This window comes from Somniosus microcephalus, chromosome 4, assembly GCF_052327205.1.
Source record: "Somniosus microcephalus isolate GS21.2 chromosome 4, FLI_Smic_1.0, whole genome shotgun sequence".
Lineage (NCBI taxonomy): Eukaryota > Metazoa > Chordata > Chondrichthyes > Squaliformes > Somniosidae > Somniosus > Somniosus microcephalus.
This window is the reverse complement of record NC_140990.1, coordinates 63,310,106-63,334,581: the sequence shown is the minus strand read 5'-3', so window position 1 is coordinate 63,334,581 and position 24,476 is coordinate 63,310,106. Positions and strand designations below refer to the sequence as shown.

General features: G+C 54.6%; 1 protein-coding gene across 1 annotated transcript in view; it reads right to left on the bottom strand.

The window, feature by feature from the left end:
- Nucleotides 1-24,051, bottom strand: part of LOC147119053 (uncharacterized) — an 81,748-nt gene extending 57,697 nt beyond the window's left edge. Inside the window, exons 1-4 of the mRNA XM_085984021.1 lie at nt 23,782-24,051; nt 23,484-23,700; nt 22,430-22,801; nt 18,734-18,736 (exon numbers count right to left, since the gene is read on the bottom strand). Of these exons, the coding sequence (XP_085840147.1) occupies nt 18,734-18,736; nt 22,430-22,801; nt 23,484-23,700; nt 23,782-24,051 (862 nt within the window). The remainder of the gene's footprint in view (nt 1-18,733; nt 18,737-22,429; nt 22,802-23,483; nt 23,701-23,781) is intronic.
- Nucleotides 24,052-24,476: the final 425 nt, after the last annotated feature.

Below are 24,476 nucleotides of genomic sequence, written 5' to 3'. Positions count from 1 at the left end.
GAACCACCTACCAGCCCTTCAAACCCTTAGAGAGACAAATGCTGGTGGATAAATTACCCCAGCTGCAACCTCGAGGGAATAACTACCCATTTTGCCAAAAGATGAGGGAATTGAGGATCAGTCATAATTTACACAATTAAAGATATAAACCAGTTGGTGCGAGCAAAAATTTCGGTTGATCGTTGGGACCAATTGCCTGTGAATTTCAGGGACGGAACTTGGTGCCTAGCGTATAATCCCGCCCCGCAACAGTCAGACTAAAACTACGAGGCCTTCAAGCGAGCAGTAGAGGAGGTTATGGGACAGGCCCCAGTAAATTGGGCAGCCATAACCAATATAACTCAGGATATGGGGGAATCTGCTGTAGACTATAGTAAATGGAAATGGGAAAGGTTTGTAGGATGTTCCGGTGTCCTAAACCCCACCACAGAGAACCAATGTTTCCTGCAATCATTTAAAGCCGGACTCGGTCCTGCACATCAGGCAGCCATACGATTAGGAGTTGTTACAATGAACAACTATAAGGATTTAATTAGGTGGGCGACCGAAGTAGATAACATGCAAAAGACTAAGACAGCTGCCACAGAGGAGTTGGGGGAACAAGAGGAAGCAGTGGGGATAGCCAGCTGTTATGCTTGTGGTGAAGAGGGACATTTTGCTAAAGAATGCAAACAGAAGCAGAGAAGAGATGTCAGACCAGCATCGGACCCAAAACCAATTTGTTATAATTGTAACAAGCCAGGACATAAGAAATCAGACTGTTGGAAGAAAGGGGGAGGAAGGGAAGGTCAGGGGCCAAACCAAAGGGGGGGTCCCCAAAGAGGACAGCCCGGAGGAAATGGGGGAAGGAGGTTTTTAAAAGATGGATGAGGGAAGAAAAGGAGGAACAGGAGGAAAGGGATAGAGACAGAGATAGAGATAGGGAGAGACAGCGACGAAGGGATAGGGAAGAAAGGGAGCTTAGGGAATATAGTAACTGGACAAATACCCGGGGTGAGAGGTGATATGGGTCTGATTCAGAGGACGGGGAAGAAGGCGATGTGTGCACTACGAGGCAAATCAGGGACATGATGAAGAAGTTGAATATTAAATGAAAGGTAGCGGCCCTTGGGGAGAATGGTGAGGGGGATCCAAGGATGTTTGTTAACACATTGCTAGGGGGATAGCGGCCCTCGGGGAGAATGGTGAGGAGGATCCAAGGATGTTTGTTAACACATTGGTAGGGGGCCGGCAGTGCAAAATGTTGATAGACACCGGAGCTTCAATCTCACTGACAGATTTGCCCTTGCCCCGAACTAAACTTTCAATTAATGTGGCAGGAATAGGGGGAAGAAGACTTAAGGCTTATAAGAGCAAAATTATTTTATTAGAAATTGGATGTATAATAATACCTACACATTTGTGGGTATGCGAGAATACTGAAGGAACAATCCTAGGGATAGACTTACTGCGGGAAGTAGGAGCTTTAATCGACCCTAAAGCAAATAAAGTGATCTGGCCAGCGGATCATAAGTCAAACAAACAAACGGCCCCGGGAAACAAAACAGATCGGGTAGGAGCAATTAAGATTATAGACCCAGAATGGGATAAGAAGGGACTATGGGTGATCCCATGCAGAGAGTATATTGGGGTGTGGGCAACACATAAACAAGACTGTGGATTAGTTCAAACCCCCCCGGTAAAAATACCGGGACCAATGCATCGCCCACATAAACAATATCCTTTAAAGGAGGAAGACAAAGCAGCAGTACGGGACACAGTGTTGGAATTAACCAAACAGGGAATCTTACGAGAAACTATATCTGAAACTAATTCCCCGGAATGACCAGTAAGGAAACCAGATGCATCATATCGACTGACAATAGATTATACGGCACTAAATAATGTGACCCCAAAGGAATACCCGATAGTGACAAGCCCTGCTACAATTTTTAATGGGCTAAAACCAGAACACAAAATCTTTATACAGTCCTAGATATTGCAAACGGATTCTGGTCCATACCATTGGACAACGAATCACAAGAGAAATTTGCCTTCACACTAGATGGGAAACAATATACTTGGACGAGGGTCCCCCAAGAGTTCCATAATAGCCCAGCTATATTCCACCGACACATGGCCAAGGCCCTGGAGGAAGTAGAATTAGAGGAGGATGGCAGTACTGTGTTGCAGTATGTCGATGATTTACTGACAGCCTCCAAGAACACTCAGGGGCATGTTAAAGCATTGTCCAAAATTCTGAAAGCACTCCGGGATGCAGGATTTAAAGTAAACCCCACCAAAGCTCAAGTAGGGAAATCAGAGGTAACCTATCTGGGCTATAATATCAGCATGGGCAAGAGAGCCATGCCAGAGGATCGGAATGGGCCATAAACGATAGGCCCAAACCTGTAACTATGAGGGGAGTGCGACAAGTCCTGGGACTATTTAATTATAGCAGAAATTTTATTGAAGGATTCTCACAACTAGCTGCACCTTTGTATGAATTGACCAAAGGGGGAAAAGCTGCAGAGGAACCCATTGAATGGACAGAGTTACAGGCGGAAGCCTTCACTAAATTAAAACAAGCACTGACTGCCACACCAGCCTTAGGGTTACCCGATATGGGGAGGCCATATCATATCTTTTGTCACAATCACGGGTCACGGGGGGCATTATAGTGCAGTAGTAGCACAAAAGCATGGGGATTACATGAGACCCGTAGCCTACTATTCGACACGGAGATCCCCAATAGTGGCCGGTATGCCAAGATGCCTCGCTGCAATTGATTGTGCACGGTGGGCAGTCAAAGTGAGTGAATCTGTAGTAATGACGGGGGAGATAGTGTTACATACACAACACACCTTAGTGGAATTGTTAAACACCGGACGATTAAAAACCGTCTCAAACGGCCGGAAGGCTGCTTGGGAGGCTCTCCTGTTACCCAAAGATAAATCTATACAGATAGTTAGAGACATGAGCCAGAACCCCGCATCTATGATGGGAATGGAAGGAGAGGAACACTGTTGCACCAGTGAAGAGGAATTAGAGTATGTAGACAGGATCAGGGAATTACCTTTGACAGAGGCAGACCTAGAGCTATATGTGGACGGGTCCCGTAAATATGTTAACGGAACACCACGAACAGGTTGGGCCGTGGTGATGGGAGACGGCACCGTCCAGAAGGAAGGAAGATTACCCGGGGGTAGTTCAGCACAAGTTGGGCCGTGGTGACTGGAGACGGCACCGTCCAGAGGGAAGGAAGATTACCCGGGGGTAGTTCAGCACAGGTTGGGCTGTGGTGACGGGAGACGGCACCGTCCAGAGGGAAGGAAGATTACCCGGGGGTAGTTCAGCTCAGGTTGGGCTGTGGTGACGGGAGACGGCACCGTCCAGAGGGAAGGAAGATTACCCGGGGGTAGTTCAGCACAGGTTGGGCTGTGGTGATGGGAGACGGCACCGCCCAGAGGGAAGGAAGATTACCGGGGGTAGTTCAGCACAGGTTGGGCTGTGGTGATGGGAGACGGCACCGCCCAGAGGGAAGGAAGATTACCCGGGGGTAGTTCAGCACAGGTTGGGCCGTGGTGACGGGAGACGGCACCGTCCAGAGGGAAGGAAGATTACCCGGGGGTAGTTCAGCACAGGTTGGGCTGTGGTGATGGGAGACGGCACCGTCCAGAGGGAAGGAAGATTACCCGGGGGTAGTTCAGCACAGGTTGGGCTGTGGTGACGGGAGACGGCACCGTCCAGAGGGAAGGAAGATTACCCGGGGGTAGTTCAGCACAGTTTGGGCCGTGGTGATGGGAGACGGCACCATCCAGAGGGAAGGAAGATTACCCGGGGGTAGTTCAGCACAGGTTGGGCTGTGGTGACGGGAGACGGCACCGTCCAGAGGGAAGGAAGATTACCCGGGGGTAGTTCAGCACAGGTTGGGCTGTGGTGATGGGAGACGGCACCGTCCAGAGGGAAGGAAGATTACCCGGGGGTAGTTCAGCACAGGTTGGGCTGTGGTGATGGGAGACGGCACCGTCCAGAGGGAAGGAAGATTACTCGGGGGTAGTTCAGCACAGGTTGGGTTGTGGTGACGGGAGACGGCACCGTCCAGAGGGAAGGAAGATTACCCGGGGGTAGTTCAGCACAGGTTGGGCCGTGGTGATGGGAGACGGCACCGTCCAGAGGGAAGGAAGATTACCCGGGGGTAGTTCAGCACAGGTTGGGCCGTGGTGACGGGAGACGGCACCGTCCAGAGGGAAGGAAGATTACCCGGGGGTAGTTCAGCACAGGTTGGGCTGTGGTGACGGGAGACGGCACTGTCCAGAGGGAAGGAAGATTACCCGGGGGTAGTTCAGCACAGGTTGGGCTGTGGTGATGGGAGACGGCACCGTCCAGAGGGAAGGAAGATTACCCGGGGGTAGTTCAGCACAGGTTGGGCTGTGGTGACGGGAGACGGCACCGTCCAGAGGGGTGGAAGATTACCCGGGGGTAGTTCAGCACAGGTTGGGCCGTGGTGACGGGAGACGGCACCGTCCAGAGGGAAGGAAGATTACCCGGGGGTAGTTCAGCACAGGTTGGGCTGTGGTGACGGGAGACGGCACTGTCCAGAGGGAAGGAAGATTACCCGGGGGTAGTTCAGCACAGGTTGGGCTGTGGTGATGGGAGACGGCACCGCCCAGAGGGAAGGAAGATTACCCGGGGACAGTTCAGCACAGGTTGGGCTGTGGTGATGGGAGACGGCACCGTCCAGAGGGAAGGAAGATTACCCGGGGTTAGTTCAGCACAGGTTGGGCTGTGGTGATGGGAGACGGCACCGTCCAGAGGGAAGGAAGATTACCCGGGGGTAGTTCAGCACAGGTTGGGCTGTGGTGACGGGAGACGGCACCGTCCAGAGGGAAGGAAGATTACCCGGGGGTAGTTCAGCACAGGTTGGGCTGTGGTGACCGGAGACGGCACCGTCCAGAGGGAAGGAAGATTACCCGGGGGTAGTTCAGCACAGGTTGGGTTGTGGTGATGGGAGATGGCACCGTCCAGAGGGAAGGAAGATTACCCGGGGGTAGTTCAGCACAGGTTGGGCTGTGGTGACGGGAGACGGCACCGTCCAGAGGGAAGGAAGATTACCCGGGGGTAGTTCAGCACAGGTTGGGCTGTGGTGACGGGAGACGGCACCGTCCAGAGGGAAGGAAGATTACCCGGGGGTAGTTCAGCACAGGTTGGGTTGTGGTGATGGGAGACGGCACCGTCCAGAGGGAAGGAAGATTACCCGGGGGTAGTTCAGCACAGGTTGGGTTGTGGTGATGGGAGACGGCACCGTCCATAGGGAAGGAAGATTACCCGGGGGTAGTTCAGCACAGGTTGGGCTGTGGTGACGGGAGACGGCACCGTCCAGAGGGAAGGAAGATTACCCGGGGGTAGTTCAGTACAGGTTGGGCTGTGGTGATGGGAGACGGCGCCGTCCAGAGGGAAGGAAGATTACCCGGGGGTAGTTCAGCACAGGTTGGGCCGTGGTGATGGGAGACGGCACCGTCCAGAGGGAAGGAAGATTACCCGGGGGTAGTTCAGCACAGGTTGGGCCGTGGTGACGGGAAACGGCACCGTCCAGAGGGAAGGAAGATTACCCGGGGGTAGTTCAGCACAGGTTGGGCCGTGGTGACGGGAGACGGCACCGTCCAGAGGGAAGGAAGATTACCCGGGGGTAGTTCAGCACAGGTTGGGCCGTGGTGATGGGAGACGGCACCGTCCAGAGGGAAGGAAGATTACCCGGGGGGAGTTCAGCACAGGTTGGGCCGTGGTGACGGGAAACGGCACCGTCCAGAGGGAAGGAAGATTACCCGGGGGTAGTTCAGCACAGGTTGGGCTGTGGTGACGGGAGACGGCACCGTCCAGAGGGAAGGAAGATTACCCGGGGATAGTTCAGCTCAGGTTGGGCCGTGGTGATGGGAGACGGCACCGTCCAGAGGGAAGGAAGATTACCCGGGGATAGTTCAGCACAGGTTGGGCTGTGGTGACGGGAGACGGCACCGTCCAGAGGGAAGGAAGATTACCCGGGGATAGTTCAGCTCAGGTTGGGCCGTGGTGATGGGAGACGGCACCGTCCAGAGGGAAGGAAGATTACCCGGGGGTAGTTCAGCACAGGTTGGGTTGTGGTGATGGGAGACGGCACCGTCCAGAGTGAAGGAAGATTACCCGGGGGTAGTTCAGCACAGGTTGGGCTGTGGTGACGGGAGACGGCACCGTCCAGAGGGAAGGAAGATTACCCGGGGGTAGTTCAGCACAGGTTGGGCTGTGGTGACGGGAGACGGCACCGTCCAGAGGGAAGGAAGATTACCCGGGGGTAGTTCAGCTCAGGTTGGGTTGTGGTGATGGGAGACGGCACCGTCCAGAGGGAAGGAAGATTACCGGGGGTTAGTTCAGCTCAGGTTGGGCTGTGGTGACGGGAGACGGCACCGTCCAGAGGGAAGGAAGATTACCCGGGGGTAGTTCAGCACAGGTTGGGCTGTGGTGACGGGAGACGGCACCGTCCAGAGTGAAGGAAGATTACCCGGGGGTAGTTCAGCTCTGGTTGGGCCGTGGTGATGGGAGACGGCACCGTCCAGAGGGAAGGAAGATTACCCGGGGGTAGTTCAGCACAGGTTGGGCTGTGGTGATGGGAGACGGCACCGTCCAGAGGGAAGGAAGATTACCCGGGGGTAGTTCAGCACAGGTTGGGTTGTGGTGACGGGAGACGGCACTGTCCAGAGGGAATGAAGATTACCCGGGGGTAGTTCAGCACAGGTTGGGCTGTGGTGACGGGAGACGGCACCGTCCAGAGGGAAGGAAGATTACCCGGGGGTAGTTCAGCTCAGGTTGGGTTGTGGTGATGGGAGACGGCACCGTCCAGAGGGAAGGAAGATTACCGGGGGTTAGTTCAGCTCAGGTTGGGCTGTGGTGACGGGAGACGGCACCGTCCAGAGGGAAGGAAGATTACCCGGGGGTAGTTCAGCACAGGTTGGGCTGTGGTGACGGGAGACGGCACCGTCCAGAGTGAAGGAAGATTACCCGGGGGTAGTTCAGCTCTGGTTGGGCCGTGGTGACGGGAGACGGCACCGTCCAGAGGGAAGGAAGATTACCCGGGGGTAGTTCAGCACAGGTTGGGCCGTGGTGACGGGAGACGGCACCGTCCAGAGGGAAGGAAGATTACCCGGGGGTAGTTCAGCTCAGGTTGGGCCGTGGTGACGGGGGACGGCACCGTCCAGAGGGAAGGAAGATTACCCGGGGGTAGTTCAGCACAGGTTGGGCTGTGGTGACGGGAGACGGCACCGTCCAGAGGGAAGGAAGATTACCCGGGGGTAGTTCAGCACAGGTTGGGCTGTGGTGATGGGAGACGGCACCGTCCAGAGGGAAGGAAGATTACCCGGGGGTAGTTCAGCACAGGTTGGGCCGTGGTAACGGGAGAAGGCACCGTCCAGAGGGAAGGAAGATTACCCGGGGGTAGTTCAGCACAGGTTGGGCCGTGGTGACGGGAGACGGCACCGTCCAGAGGGAAGGAAGATTACCCGGGGATAGTTCAGCACAGGTTGGGCTGTGGTGATGGGAGACGGCACCGTCCAGAGGGAAGGAAGATTACCCGGGGGTAGTTCAGCACAGGTTGGGTTGTGGTGACGGGAGACGGCACCGTCCAGAGGGAAGGAAGATTACCCGGGGGTAGTTCAGCACAGGTTGGGCTGTGGTGACGGGAGACGGCACCGTCCAGAGGGAAGGAAGATTACCCGGGGGTAGTTCAGCACAGGTTGGGCTGTGGTGATGGGAGACGGCACCGTCCAGAGGGAAGGAAGATTACCCGGGGGTAGTTCAGCACAGGTTGGGCTGTGGTGACGGGAGACGGCACCGTCCAGAGGGAAGGAAGATTACCCGGGGGTAGTTCAGTACAGGTTGGGCTGTGGTGATGGGAGACGGCACCGTCCAGAGGGAAGGAAGATTACCCGGGGATAGTTCAGCACAGGTTGGGCCGTGGTGACGGGAGACGGCACCGTCCAGAGGGAAGGAAGATTACCCGGGGGTAGTTCAGCACAGGTTGGGCTGTGGTGACGGGAGACGGCACCGTCCAGAGGGAAGGAAGATTACCCGGGGGTAGTTCAGCTCAGGTTGGGCTGTGGTGATGGGAGACGGCACCGTCCAGAGGGAAGGAAGATTACCCGGGGGTAGTTCAGCACAGGTTGGGTTGTGGTGACGGGAGATGGCACTGTCCAGAGGGAAGGAAGATTACCCGGGGGTAGTTCAGCTCAGGTTGGGCTGTGGTGATGGGAGACGGCACCGTCCAGAGGGAAGGAAGATTACCCGGGGGTAGTTCAGCACAGGTTGGGTTGTGGTGACGGGAGATGGCACCGTCCAGAGGGAAGGAAGATTACCCGGGGGTAGTTCAGCACAGGTTGGGTTGTGGTGACAGGAGACGGCACCGTCCAGAGGGAAGGAAGATTACCCGGGGGTAGTTCAGCACAGGTTGGGCTGTGGTGACGGGAGACGGCACCGTCCAGAGGGAAGGAAGATTACCCGGGGGTAGTTCAGCACAGGTTGGGCTGTGGTGACGGGAGACGGCACCGTCCAGAGGGAAGGAAGATTACCCGGGGGTAGTTCAGCACAGGTTGGGTTGTGGTGATGGGAGACGGCACCGTCCAGAGGGAAGGAAGATTACCCGGGGGTAGTTCAGCACAGGTTGGGCTGTGGTGACGGGAGACGGCACCGTCCAGAGGGAAGGAAGATTACCCGGGGGTAGTTCAGCACAGGTTGGGCCGTGGTGACGGGAGACGGCACTGTCCAGAGGGAAGGAAGATTACCCGGGGGTAGTTCAGCACAGGTTGGGCTGTGGTGACGGGAGACGGCACCGTCCAGAGGGAAGGAAGATTACCCGGGGGTAGTTCAGCACAGTTTGGGCCGTGGTGATGGGAGACGGCACCGTCCAGAGGGAAGGAAGATTACCTGGGGGTAGTTCAGCACAGGTTGGGCTGTGGTGACGGGAGACGGCACCGTCCAGAGGGAAGGAAGATTACCCGGGGGTAGTTCAGCACAGGTTGGGCTGTGGTGACGGGAGACAGCACCGTCCAGAGGGAAGGAAGATTACCCGGGGGTAGTTCAGCACAGGTTGGGCTGTGGTGACGGGAGACGGCACCGTCCAGAGGGAAGGAAGATTACCCGGGGATAGTTCAGCACAGATTGGGCTGTGGTGACGGGAGACGGCACCGTCCAGAGGGAAGGAAGATTACCCGGGGGTAGTTCAGCACAGGTTGGGCTGTGGTGACGGGAGACGGCACCGTCCAGAGGGAAGGAAGATTACCCGGGGATAGTTCAGCACAGATTGGGCTGTGGTGACGGGAGACGGCACCGTCCAGAGGGAAGGAAGATTACCCGGGGGTAGTTCAGCACAGGTTGGGCTGTGGTGACGGGAGACGGCACCGTCCAGAGGGAAGGAAGATTACCCGGGGATAGTTCAGCACAGGTTGGGCTGTGGTGACGGGAGACGGCACCGTCCAGAGGGAAGGAAGATTACCCGGGGGTAGTTCAGCACAGGTTGGGTTGTGGTGATGGGAGACGGCACTGTCCAGAGGGAAGGAAGATTACCCGGGGGTAGTTCAGCTCAGGTTGGGCCGTGGTGACGGGAGACGGCACCGTCCAGAGGGAAGGAAGATTACCCGGGGGTAGTTCAGCACAGGTTGGGCCGTGGTGACGGGAGACGGCACCGTCCAGAGGGAAGGAAGATTACCCGGGGATAGTTCAGCACAGGTTGGGCTGTGGTGATGGGAGACGGCACCGTCCAGAGGGAAGGAAGATTACCCGGGGGTAGTTCAGCACAGGTTGGGTTGTGGTGACGGGAGACGGCACCGTCCAGAGGGAAGGAAGATTACCCGGGGGTAGTTCAGCACAGGTTGGGCTGTGGTGACGGGAGACGGCACCGTCCAGAGGGAAGGAAGATTACCCGGGGGTAGTTCAGCACAGGTTGGGCTGTGGTGATGGGAGACGGCACCGTCCAGAGGGAAGGAAGATTACCCGGGGGTAGTTCAGCACAGGTTGGGCTGTGGTGACGGGAGACGGCACCGTCCAGAGGGAAGGAAGATTACCCGGGGGTAGTTCAGTACAGGTTGGGCTGTGGTGATGGGAGACGGCACCGTCCAGAGGGAAGGAAGATTACCCGGGGATAGTTCAGCACAGGTTGGGCCGTGGTGACGGGAGACGGCACCGTCCAGAGGGAAGGAAGATTACCCGGGGGTAGTTCAGCACAGGTTGGGCTGTGGTGACGGGAGACGGCACCGTCCAGAGGGAAGGAAGATTACCCGGGGGTAGTTCAGCTCAGGTTGGGCTGTGGTGATGGGAGACGGCACCGTCCAGAGGGAAGGAAGATTACCCGGGGGTAGTTCAGCACAGGTTGGGTTGTGGTGACGGGAGATGGCACTGTCCAGAGGGAAGGAAGATTACCCGGGGGTAGTTCAGCTCAGGTTGGGCTGTGGTGATGGGAGACGGCACCGTCCAGAGGGAAGGAAGATTACCCGGGGGTAGTTCAGCACAGGTTGGGTTGTGGTGACGGGAGATGGCACCGTCCAGAGGGAAGGAAGATTACCCGGGGGTAGTTCAGCACAGGTTGGGTTGTGGTGACAGGAGACGGCACCGTCCAGAGGGAAGGAAGATTACCCGGGGGTAGTTCAGCACAGGTTGGGCTGTGGTGACGGGAGACGGCACCGTCCAGAGGGAAGGAAGATTACCCGGGGGTAGTTCAGCACAGGTTGGGCTGTGGTGACGGGAGACGGCACCGTCCAGAGGGAAGGAAGATTACCCGGGGGTAGTTCAGCACAGGTTGGGTTGTGGTGATGGGAGACGGCACCGTCCAGAGGGAAGGAAGATTACCCGGGGGTAGTTCAGCACAGGTTGGGCTGTGGTGACGGGAGACGGCACCGTCCAGAGGGAAGGAAGATTACCCGGGGGTAGTTCAGCACAGGTTGGGCCGTGGTGACGGGAGACGGCACTGTCCAGAGGGAAGGAAGATTACCCGGGGGTAGTTCAGCACAGGTTGGGCTGTGGTGACGGGAGACGGCACCGTCCAGAGGGAAGGAAGATTACCCGGGGGTAGTTCAGCACAGTTTGGGCCGTGGTGATGGGAGACGGCACCGTCCAGAGGGAAGGAAGATTACCTGGGGGTAGTTCAGCACAGGTTGGGCTGTGGTGACGGGAGACGGCACCGTCCAGAGGGAAGGAAGATTACCCGGGGGTAGTTCAGCACAGGTTGGGCTGTGGTGACGGGAGACAGCACCGTCCAGAGGGAAGGAAGATTACCCGGGGGTAGTTCAGCACAGGTTGGGCTGTGGTGACGGGAGACGGCACCGTCCAGAGGGAAGGAAGATTACCCGGGGATAGTTCAGCACAGATTGGGCTGTGGTGACGGGAGACGGCACCGTCCAGAGGGAAGGAAGATTACCCGGGGGTAGTTCAGCACAGGTTGGGCTGTGGTGACGGGAGACGGCACCGTCCAGAGGGAAGGAAGATTACCCGGGGATAGTTCAGCACAGATTGGGCTGTGGTGACGGGAGACGGCACCGTCCAGAGGGAAGGAAGATTACCCGGGGGTAGTTCAGCACAGGTTGGGCTGTGGTGACGGGAGACGGCACCGTCCAGAGGGAAGGAAGATTACCCGGGGATAGTTCAGCACAGGTTGGGCTGTGGTGACGGGAGACGGCACCGTCCAGAGGGAAGGAAGATTACCCGGGGGTAGTTCAGCACAGGTTGGGTTGTGGTGATGGGAGACGGCACTGTCCAGAGGGAAGGAAGATTACCCGGGGGTAGTTCAGCTCAGGTTGGGCCGTGGTGACGGGAGACGGCACCGTCCAGAGGGAAGGAAGATTACCCGGGGGTAGTTCAGCACAGGTTGGGCCGTGGTGACGGGAGACGGCACCGTCCAGAGGGAAGGAAGATTACCCGGGGGTAGTTCAGCACAGGTTGGGTTGTGGTGACGGGAGACGGCACCGTCCAGAGGGAAGGAAGATTACCCGGGGGTAGTTCAGCACAGGTTGGGCCGTGGTGACGGGAGACGGCACCGTCCAGAGGGAAGGAAGATTACCCGGGGATAGTTCAGCACAGGTTGGGTTGTGGTGACGGGAGACGGCACCGTCCAGAGGGAAGGAAGATTACCCGGGGGTAGTTCAGCACAGGTTGGGCTGTGGTGACGGGAGACGGCACCGTCCAGAGGGAAGGAAGATTACCCGGGGGTAGTTCAGCACAGGTTGGGCTGTGGTGACGGGAGACGGCACCGTCCAGAGGGAAGGAAGATTACCCGGGGGTAGTTCAGCACAGGTTGGGCTGTGGTGACGGGAGACGGCACCGTCCAGAGGGAAGGAAGATTACCCGGGGGTAGTTCAGTACAGGTTGGGCTGTGGTGATGGGAGACAGCACTGTCCAGAGGGAATGAAGATTACCCGGGGGTAGTTCAGCACAGGTTGGGCCGTGGTGATGGGAGACGGCACCGTCCAGAGGGAAGGAAGATTACCCGGGGGTAGTTCAGCACAGGTTGGGCTGTGGTGACGGGAGACGGCACCGTCCAGAGGGAAGGAAGATTACCCGGGGGTAGTTCAGCACAGGTTGGGCCGTGGTGACGGGAGACGGCACCGTCCAGAGGGAAGGAAGATTACCCGGGGGTAGTTCAGCACAGGTTGGGCTGTGGTGACGGGAGACGGCACCGTCCAGAGGGAAGGAAGATTACCCGGGGGTAGTTCAGCACAGGTTGAGCCGTGGTGACGGGAGACGGCACCGTCCAGAGGGAAGGAAGATTACCCGGGGGTAGTTCAGCACAGGTTGGGCCGTGGTGACGGGAGACGGCACCGTCCAGAGGGAAGGAAGATTACCCGGGGGTAGTTCAGCACAGGTTGGGCTGTGGTGACGGGAGACGGCACCGTCCAGAGGGAAGGAAGATTACCCGGGGGTAGTTCAGCACAGGTTGGGCCGTGGTGACGGGAGACGGCACCGTCCAGAGGGAAGGAAGATTACCCGGGGGTAGTTCAGCACAGGTTGGGTTGTGGTGATGGGAGACGGCACCGTCCAGAGGGAAGGAAGATTACCCGGGGGTAGTTCAGCACAAGTTGGGCTGTGGTGACGGGAGACGGCACCGTCCAGAGGGAAGGAAGATTACCCGGGGATAGTTCAGCACAGGTTGGGCTGTGGTGATGGGAGACGGCACCGTCCAGAGGGAAGGAAGATTACCCGGGGGTAGTTCAGCACAGGTTGGGTTGTGGTGATGGGAGACGGCACCGTCCAGAGGGAAGGAAGATTACCCGGGGGTAGTTCAGCTCAGGTTGGGCTGTGGTGACGGGAGACGGCACCGTCCAGAGGGAAGGAAGATTACCAGGGGGTAGTTCAGCACAGGTTGGGCTGTGGTGACGGGAGACGGCACCGTCCAGAGGGAAGGAAGATTACCCGGGGGTAGTTCAGCACAGTTTGGGCCGTGGTGATGGGAGACGGCACCGTCCAGAGGGAAGGAAGATTACCCGGGGGTAGTTCAGCACAGGTTGGGCTGTGGTGACGGGAGACGGCACCGTCCAGAGGGAAGGAAGATTACCCGGGGGTAGTTCAGCACAGGTTGGGTTGTGGTGACGGGGGACGGCACCGTCCAGAGGGAAGGAAGATTACCCGGGGGTAGTTCAGCACAGGTTGGGTTGTGGTGACGGGAGACGGCACCGTCCAGAGGGAAGGAAGATTACCCGGGGGTAGTTCAGCACAGGTTGGGTTGTGGTGACGGGAGACGGCACCGTCCAGAGGGAAGGAAGATTACCCGGGGGTAGTTCAGCACAGGTTGGGCTGTGGTGACGGGAGACGGCACCGTCCAGAGGGAAGGAAGATTACCCGGGGGTAGTTCAGCACAGGTTGGGCTGTGGTGACGGGAGACGGCACCGTCCAGAGGGAAGGAAGATTACCCGGGGATAGTTCAGCACAGGTTGGGCTGTGGTGACAGGAGACGGCACCGTCCAGAGGGAAGGAAGATTACCCGGGGGTAGTTCAGCACAGGTTGGGCCGTGGTGACGGGAGACGGCACCGTCCAGAGGGAAGGAAGATTACCCGGGGGTAGTTCAGCACAGGTTGGGCTGTGGTGACGGGAGACGGCACCGTCCAGAGGGAAGGAAGATTACCCGGGGGTAGTTCAGCACAGGTTGGGCTGTGGTGACGGGAGACGGCACCGTCCAGAGGGAAGGAAGATTACCCGGGGGTAGTTCAGCACAGGTTGGGCTGTGGTGATGGGAGACGGCACCGTCCAGAGGGAAGGAAGATTACCCGGGGGGAGTTCAGCACAGGTTGGGCTGTGGTGACGGGAGACGGCACCGTCCAGAGGGAAGGAAGATTACCCGGGGGTAGTTCAGCACAGGTTGGGCTGTGGTGACAGGAGACGGCACCGTCCAGAGGGAAGGAAGATTACCCGGGGGTAGTTCAGCACAGGTTGGGCCGTGGTGACGGGAGACGGCACCGTCCAGAGGGAAGGAAGATTACCCGGGGGTAGTTCAGCACAGGTTGGGCTGTGGTGACGGGAGACGGCACCGTCCAGAGGGAAGGAAGATTACCCGGGGGTAGTTCAGCACAGGTTGGGCCGTGGTGATGGGAGACGGCACCGTCCAGAGGGAAGGAAGATTACCCGGGGGTAGTTCAGCACAGGTTGGGTTGTGGTGATGGGAGACGGCACCGTCCAGAGGGAAGGAAGATTACCCGGGGATAGTTCAGCACAGGTTGGGCTGTGGTGACGGGAGACGGCACCGTCCAGAGGGGAGGAAGATTACCCGGGGGTAGTTCAGCACAGGTTGGGCCGTGGTGACGGGAGACGGCACCGTCCAGAGGGAAGGAAGATTACCCGGGGGTAGTTCAGCACAGGTTGGGTTGTGCTGACGGGAGACGGCACCGTCCAGAGGGAAGGAAGATTACCCGGGGTTAGTTCAGCACAGGTTGGGCCGTGGTGACGGGAGACGGCACTGTCCAGAGGGAAGGAAGATTACCCGGGGGTAGTTCAGCACAGGTTGGGCCGTGGTGACGGGAGACGGCACCGTCCAGAGGGAAGGAAGATTACCCGGGGGGTAGTTCAGCACAGGTTGGGCTGTGGTGACGGGAGACGGCACCGTCCAGAGGGAAGGAAGATTACCCGGGGGTAGTTCAGCACAGGTTGGGTTGTGGTGATGGGAGACGGCACCGTCCAGAGTGAAGGAAGATTACCCGGGGATAGTTCAGCACAGGTTGGGCTGTGGTGATGGGAGACGGCACCGTCCAGAGGGAAGGAAGATTACCCGGGGATAGTTCAGCACAGGTTGGGTTGTGGTGACGGGAGACGGCACCGTCCAGAGGGAAGGAAGATTACCCGGGGGTAGTTCAGCACAGGTTGGGCTGTGGTGATGGGAGACGGCACCGTCCAGAGGGAAGGAAGATTACCCGGGGGTAGTTCAGCACAGGTTGGGCTGTGGTGACGGGAGACGGCACCGTCCAGAGGGAAGGAAGATTACCCGGGGGTAGTTCAGCACAGCTTGGGTTGTGGTGACGGGAGACGGCACCGTCCAGAGGGAAGGAAGATTACCCGGGGGTAGTTCAGCTCAGGTTGGGCTGTGGTGACGGGAGACGGCACCGTCCAGAGGGAAGGAAGATTACCCGGGGGTAGTTCAGCACAGGTTGGGCTGTGGTGATGGGAGACGGCACCTTCCAGAGGGAAGGAAGATTACCCGGGGGTAGTTCAGCTCAGGTTGGGCTGTGGTGACGGGAGACGGCACCTTCCAGAGGGAAGGAAGATTACCGGGGGTAGTTCAGCACAGGTTGGGTTGTGGTGACGGGAGACGGCACTGTCCAGAGGGAAGGAAGATTACCCGGGGGTAGTTCAGCACAGGTTGGGCTGTGGTGATGGGAGACGGCACCGTCCAGAGGGAAGGAAGATTACCCGGGGGTAGTTCAGCACAGGTTGGGCTGTGGTGATGGGAGACGGCACTGTCCAGAGGGAAGGAAGATTACCCGGGGGTAGTTCAGCACAGGTTGGGCTGTGGTGATGGGAGACGGCACCGTCCAGAGGGAAGGAAGATTACCCGGGGGTAGTTCAGCACAGGTTGGGTTGTGGTGACGGGAGACGGCACCGTCCAGAGGGAAGGAAGATTACCCGGGGGTAGTTCAGCACAGGTTGGGCCGTGGTGACGGGAGACGGCACCGTCCAGAGGGAAGGAAGATTACCCGGGGGTAGTTCAGCACAAGTTGCCGAGTTAACGGCATTGACAGAGGCATTAAAATTGGCAGAAGGAAAACGGGTGAAGATCTATACCGAGAGCCACTATGCTTTTGGCATAGTACATGATTATATGGCAGCCTGGAGTAGAAGGGGGTACATCGCCTCGGGGTGCAAACCCATACAGCATGAGGACTTAGTAAAGAAATTGGTAGCTGCCTCAGGGTTACCCACTGAAACAGCGGTAATAAAGGTAAAAGCCCATCAGCGAGGGAATTCCCCACAGAAAAGGGAAATAGAGCCGCGGATTGTGCAGCCAGAAAAGTGGTAGAGCAACAGATTGCAACGATAAACAAGATCGAAACAGAACCAGAAACGCAGATGGACATAGCCGCTATAACTGCATTACCAGAGGATATAGACATATCCAAATTACATAAGGAAGTCTCCCAGGAGGAGAAGCAGCTATGGGAATGAAGGGGTGCAAGAGAAAGGGCGGGGGGAATATGGAGGAAAGAGCAGCAAATATGTACACCAAACTGTATACAACAAGAATTAATGGGATTGTACCATGGTAGACAACACACAGGTATATCCAATATGTTAAACAACCTCCAGTGATGCTGGTGGTGGCCCGGAATGAAACAAGCTGTGGACAGATTCTGTAGACACTGCCCCATATGTGCGCAATATAACATAGGGAAACCTGTCAAGGTAAAGTGGGGACATCAGCCGAGACCAAGAGGCCCATGGGAGAAGTTGCAGATAGACTTTACTGGACCTCTACCGAAATCAAAGGGAAGAATGTACTGTTTGGTAATAATAGATCAATTTACTAGATGGGTTGAAGCATTCGCCACTAGAGATTGTACGGCAACAACAGTAGCACGAATAATGGCAGAGGAGGTCGTACCACGATGGGGGGTCCCACTGCAGATTGATTCAGACCAGGGAACGCACTTTACAGGGAAGGTTATAAAGGAAACAAGCACATTATTAGGTATCAGACAAAGGTTCCACATACCACACCACCCTCAGAGTTCAGGGATGGTGGAAAGGATGAACCGGACTTTGAAATTATCCTGAGCTAAAGCAATAGAAGACACGGGGAAGGGATGGGCAGAGTTACTCCCGAGTATACTGATGAGACTTAGAGCGACTCCGAATAGAACCACGGGGCCGACACCTTTCGAACTAATGACCGGACGAGCAATGACACTGCCGGAAGGAGTCACTACCGGGGGTGAGGATGTCGGGCCCCTGAAGGATAGAGCTAGGAGATTCATTAAACAATTGTGTACGCAATTACACGCTCTCAGACATGAGGCCAAAGACCAACAGATTATACGGGATCTAGAACAGGATACACGGGACGACCAGAAGGAGGTCCCAGCAATAGGTAGCAAGGTGATGGCAAAAATAATACCAGCCAAACCAGGGCTAGCACCCAGATGGTCAGGACCATACAAAGTATTAATGAACAGTGACACATGCGCTTGTATCGAGGAGTCCGGAACGGGTAAAGGAAGGTGGAAGCACTGGACTCAGTTAAAGATATATAACAAAGACAATGAGTAAGCCAGAGATGGTGCCTTTTGAGGAGAGTGAGGAGTATGCTCGAAGGTATAAAGAATGGGAAGGGGAGTTTCTACATATATCAGTGATAGGGCTGTGCGTGATGTTAATATTATACACCGTGATTTGCATCTTCAAGTATATCTGGAAACAGAGCCACAGACCAAAAAATGAACAAGATGTACAACATCTCGAACTGATAGAACAAATAAGAATAGAATAATTCTAATCGGCTGGTGACGACTGGCCCCTTTGTCTATCTTTACAGGAACGATAAACTCGTAGAAAGATGACGTGGAGCATCATTCGCGCTCTCATCGGGATTCTACGGCTAAGTATAAGCGCTGAGTCTAGTGGGAGGCGCGAGCAACTCGGGAGTTTATGGTTAAGTATACGCCCTGAGTCTGTAGTGGGACTTCTGATGCTTATTGGTATCGACCAGACTTCAAACGTTATCATCATCCAGAATGGAATCAAGATGCCAACCAACGATACGCCGTCGTTAGAATGGGGAGCGGCTCCAGGAGACGGATGCGATATGACTGTGTACTGTGATTATTGTGAACACGAGAATACGGCTAATGGGACTTTGTTTATCCGGGCCAGAGAGGGCAAAGGGATTAAAATAGAGTGTCTATGTACTAAAGACAATGTTCAAATAACCCCAAAGTTTCAATTAGGAAAAGGAAAATTTGTAGATCTAGGGTTCGGATTCGACAAAGCGGTTGAGATTAAACCAAATTATATCAGGATCCCATATCTGGGGCAGAGTTCGAATACACTGAATTGGCCCAATATAGGTAAAAAACACAGGGGAATGATAGGATGTTTTAATGCGGAACACAAAGAGAGACCCAGGCAAGGACAAATATTACAGATGGAAATCAGGGGAAGAACAGAGGAGATAAGGTTACAAAGGAAAAGTGACAAACATAAAATTACCACAACCCGCTAACGTGGGGTTAGTACAACAACCATCCCGCCACCATCCACAACCCACTAACGTGGGGTTAGTACAACAACCATCCCGCCACCATCCACAACCCCACTAACGTGGGGTTAGTACAACAACCATCCCGCCACCATCCACAACCCCACTAACGTGGGGTTAGTACAACAACCATCCCGCCACCATCCACAACCCGCTAACGTGCCCGTCACTGGAAAAAGGAGCAGGAGGGGGTTTAATAACAAGACAAACACAGAGTGAGGTGTATCTCAGTGTAACACAGGGTGAGGTGTATCTCAGTGTAACACAGGGTGAGGTGTATCTCAGTGTAACACAGAGTGAGGTGTATCTCAGTGTAACACAGAGTGAGGTGTATCTCAGTGTAACACAGGGTGGGGTGTATCTCAGTGTAACACAGGGTGAGGTGTATCTCAGTGTAACACAGGGTGAGGTGTATCTCAGTGTAACACAGAGTGAGGTGTATCTCAGTGTAACACAGGGTGGGGTGTATCTCAGTGTAACACAGGGTGAGGTGTATCTTAGTGTAACACAGGGTGAGGTGTATCTCAGTGTAACACAGGGTGAGGTGTATCTCAGTGTAACACAGAGTGAGGTGTATCTCAGTGTAACACAGAGTGAGGTGTATCTCAGTGTAACACAGGGTGAGGAGTATCTCAGTGTAACACAGGGTGAGGTGTATCTCAGTGTAACACAGGGTGAGGTGTATCTCAGTATAACAGAGTGAGGTGTATCTCAGTGTAACACAGGGTGAGGTGTATCTCAGTGTAACACAGGGTGATGTGTATCTCAGTGTAACACAGGGTGAGGTGTATCTCAGTGTAACACAGGGTGAGGTGTATCTCAGTGTAACACAGGGTGAGGTGTATCTCAGTGTAACACAGGGTGAGGTGTATCTCAGTGTAACACAGGGTGAGGTGTATTTTAGTCTAACACAGAGTTAGTGAGCTCGCCATTAATAGGAGTACTTTTGAGATGCCCGCAATGTGTAACAATCATATAAAACAATTATGGGACTCACTGTGGGTAAAACAATTAGAGGGTCCACAGGGAAATCTATCTTACAAAGACATAAGAAACGGGGAGTATTGGAAATGGCCCGAGCAGGGTATGTGTCCGGGTTAGTAAACATAGAAACATAGAAGATGGGAGCAGGAGTAGGACATTTGGCCCCTCGAGCCCGCTCCGCCATTCAATGAGATCATGGCTGATCATTCAAATTCAGTACCCGGTCCCTGCCTTCTCCCAATATCCCTTGATCCCTTTAGCCTCAAGAAATATATCCAACTCTATCTTGAATATATTTAATGAACTGGCCTCCACCGCCCTCTGTGGCAGAGAATTCCACAGGTTCACCACTCTCTGGGTGAAGAAATTCCTCCTCATTTCAGTCCTAAATGGCTTACCCTTTATCCTTAGACTATGAGCCCTGGTTCTGGACTCCCCGGCCATCAGAAACATTCTTCCTGCATCTAGTCTGTCCAGACCTGACAGAATTTTATAGGTTTCGATGAGATCCCCTCTCAACCTTCTAAACTCCAGTGAGTATAAGCCCAATCGACACAATCTCTCCTCATACGTCATTCCTGCCATCCCAGGTATCAGCCTGGTGAATCTTCGCTGCAATCCCTCCATGGCAAGAACATCCTTCCTCAGATAAGGCGACCAAAACTGCACACAATACTCAAGGTGCGGTCTCACCAAGGCCCTGTACAACTGTAGCAAGACATCCTTGTTCCTGTACTCGAACCCTCTCGCTACGAAGGCCAACATACCATTTGCCTTCTTAACCGCCTGCTGCACCTGCATGCTTACCTTCAGCGACTGGTGCACAATAACACCCAGGTCTCTTTGCACTTCCCCTTCTCCCAATCTATTGCCATTCAAATAATAATCTGCCTTCCTGCTTTTGCCACCAAAGTGGATAACCTCACATTATCCACATTTGCCATGTTTCTGCCCAATCACCCAACCTGTCCAAATCATCCTGGAGTTTCACGACATCCTCCTCACAGCATACACGCCCACCCAGCTTTGTGTCATCTGCAAATTTGGAGATATTACATCCAATTCCCTCGTCCAGATCATTAATATATATTGTGAACAGCTGGGGTCCTAGGACCGATCCTTGCGGTACCCCACTAGTCACTGCCACTCGGAAAACGACCCGTTTATTCCAACTCTTTGCTTTCTGTCCGCCAACCAGCTCTCTATCCAAGTTAATACCTTGCCCCAATCCCATGTGCCTTAAATAGTGAGCATAGTAGTAGCAGACTCCAGAAGGACAGAGACAGACTGTGAAATGAGCAGACACAAGGCAGATGAAATTAAATGAGGATAAGTGTGAAGTGATGCACTTTGGGAGAAACAACAGGGAGAGGCCATATAATCTAAATGGGACTATTTTGAGGGGGTGCAAGAGCAGAGGGACCTGGGGGTCCAAATTCACAAATCTTTGAAAGTGCCACGGCAAGTTGGTGAGGTGGTTCAGAAAGCGTCTGGGATACTTGGCTTTGTAAATAGGGCCATTGAATACAAAAACAAGGGAGTTATACTAAACCTTTACAAATCACTAGTTAGGAACATAGGACAGGAGGAGGCCATTCAGCCCCTCGAGCCTGTTCTGCCATTCAATGAGATCATGGCTGATCTGCAATCTAACTCCATACACCCGCCTTTGGCCCATATCCCTTAATACCTTTGGGTAACAAAAACCTATCAATCTCAGATTTAAAATTAACAATTGATCTCGCATCAATTGCCATTTGCGGAAGAGAGTTCCAAACTTCTACCACCCTTTGTGTGTAGAAGTGTTTCCTAATTTCACTCCTGAAAGGTCTGGCTCTAATTTTTAGACTATTATCCCAGCCCTAGAATCCCCAACCAGCAGAAATAGTTTCTCTCTATCTACCCTATCTGTTCCCCTTAATATCCTGAAAACTTCGATCAGATCACACCTTAACCTTCTAAATTCCAGGGAATACAACCCTAATTTGTGTAATCTCTCCTCGTAACTTAACCCTTGAAGTCCGGGTATCATTCTGGTAAACCTACGCTGCACTCCCTCCTAGGCCAATATATCCTTCCTAAGGTGTGGTGCCCAGGACTGCTCACAGTACTCCAGGTGTGGTCTAACCAGGGTTTTGTACAGCTGCAGGGTTTTGGCCTCAGCTGGAGTCTTGTGTACAGTTCTGGGCACCACACTTTAGGAAGGATGTCAAGGCCTTGGAGAGGGTACAGAGGAGGTTGACCAGGATGGTACCAGGGATGAGGGACTTCAGTTATGTGAAGAGATTGGAGAAGTTGGGATTGTTCCCCTTCGAGCAGAGAAGGTTAAGAGGAGACCTAATAGAGGTGTTCAAAATGATGAGGGGTTTTGATCGAGCAAGTAGGGAGAAACTGTTCACTCTGGCAAGTGGGTCGGTAACCAAAGGTCACAGATTTAAAATAGTTGCTAAAAGAACTAGAGGGAAATGAGGAGAACTGTTTTCACACAGAGGGTTGTTAAGATCTGGAACGCACCTCTGAAAGGATGCTGGAATCAGGTTCCACAGGAACTTTCAAATGGTAATTGGACATGTACTTGAAGAGGACTAGTTTGCAGAGTTCTGGGGATAAAGCTGGGGTTTGGGACTAAATTGGACAGTTCTTAGAAAAAGCCAGCAGACACGATGGGCCGAATCACCTCCTTCTGTGCTGTTAGATTCTATGATCAGTTTGAAGACGCTGGTGCCTCTTAAGGTTCTTAGAGCTTTTAAAGCTCTTCCCACAGTCAGAACATTTCAAGGGTCTCTCATCAGTGTGAACGCGCTGGTGTCTCAGCAGGGTGGATGACTGAGTGAATCCTTTCCCACACTTGGAACAGGTGAACGGTCTCTCTCCAGTGTGAACTCGCCGGTGTCTCAGCAGGTGGGATGACTGAGTGAACCCTTTCCCACACATGGAGCAGGTGGACGGCCTCTCCCCAGTGTGAACTCGCTGGTGTCGCTTGAGCTCCTGGGGGATTTTAACGCTCTTCCCACAGTCAGAACATTTATAGGGTCTCTCGTCAGTGTGAACTTGCTGGTGTCTCAGCATGGTGGATGAATCAGTGAATCCCTCCCCACACTTATACTCGCTGGAGTTTAGAAGAATGAGAGGGAATCTCATTGAAACTTATAAAATTCTAACAGGACTAGACAGACTAGATGCAGGAAGGATGTTCCTGATGGCTGGGGAGTCCAGAACCAGGTTTCACAGTCTAAGGATAAGGGCTAAGCCATTTAGGACAGAGATGAGGAGGAATTTCTTCACCCAGAGAGTGGTGAACCTGTGGAATTCTCTACCACAGAAGGCAGTGGAGACCAATTGATTAAATATATTCAAGAAGGAGTTGGATATATTTCTTAAGGCTAAAGGGATCAAGGGATATGGGGAGAAGGCAGGGACCGGGTACTGAATTTGGATGATCAGCCATGATCTCATTGAATGGTGGAGCAGGCTCGAGGGGCCGAATGGCCTACTCCTGCTCCTATCTTCTATGTTTCTATGTTTCACACACAGAGCAGGTGAACGGCCTCTCCCCAGTGTGAATAAGCTGATGTCTCAGCAGCGTGGATGACTCAGTGAATCCCTTTCCACACATCGAGCAGGTGAATGGCCTCTCCCCAGTGTGAACTCGCTGGTGTGCCTTCAGATGCCCAGAGCCTTTAAAGCTCTTATCACAGACAGAACAGCTAAACGGTCATTCACCAGTGTGAACAAGCTGGTGTCGCTTCAGATCCTGGGGGATTTTAAAGCTCTTTCCACAGCCAGAGCATGTAAACGGTCTCTCCCCAGTCTGAGCTCGCTGGTGTTCCTTCAGAGCCCCAGAGCTTTTAAAGCACTTCGCACACTCAGAACAGTTAAACGGCCTCTCCCTAGTGTGAACAAGCTGGTGTCGCTTCAGATCCTGGGGGCTTTTAAAACTCTTCCCACAGTCAGAGCACTGAAACGGTCTCTCGTCAGTGTGAACAAGCTGGTGTGTCTGCAGGGTGCAAGAATCAGTGAATCCCTTCCCACACACGGAGCAGGTGAATGGCCTCTTCCCAGTGTGAACTCGCTGGTGTGTTTGCAGGTGGGATGAACAAACAAATCCCTTTCCACACACGGAGCAGGTGAACGGACTGTCCCTGGTGCGACTGCGCTGTGGAACTTCCAATGCAGGTGGGGAACTGAATCCATTCCCGCTGTCCCCACCTTTACCCGGTTTCTCCCTGGTGTGATGGTGCACGTGTCTCGCCAGGTCAGGCGATTGGCTGAATCCGCGTCCACACACCGAATAAGTGTGCGGTTTGTCATCGCTGTGATCGCTGATTTCTCCTTCCATGTGCAAAGGCTAATGATATTCAGGTGGTGATGAATCGAACGACTTTGTCTGAACTTGACGTGATGTTTGGTCTGAGCTTCCTGTCTGTAAATGCTCCACTTCTAAAACCCTGTAAAACGAGTTTAGAAAGGGTTAAGAGGGAGAATGTTGCCTCCTGTTCCCCTTTCCCAGCCCAGGGGCAGTGAAGCTGATTTTCAGGCTCCAGCTGCTGCACAGGTTGAAAGGATGCAATACCCACAAGCCCCCGCACTCCGGCCGGCACGCTGAGTTGTGGCTGACACCGCGCAAGCGCCATATGGCTCCGCCCCTCCTGCTCCACAGGCGCCGGCCCGCACTGCGCATGCTCAGAGCACCACCCCTCACCCAACCAATGATCTCTGTACCGCGCCTGCGCGCTGGCGGCCTGTGCCGGGCTCCGCGGCGGG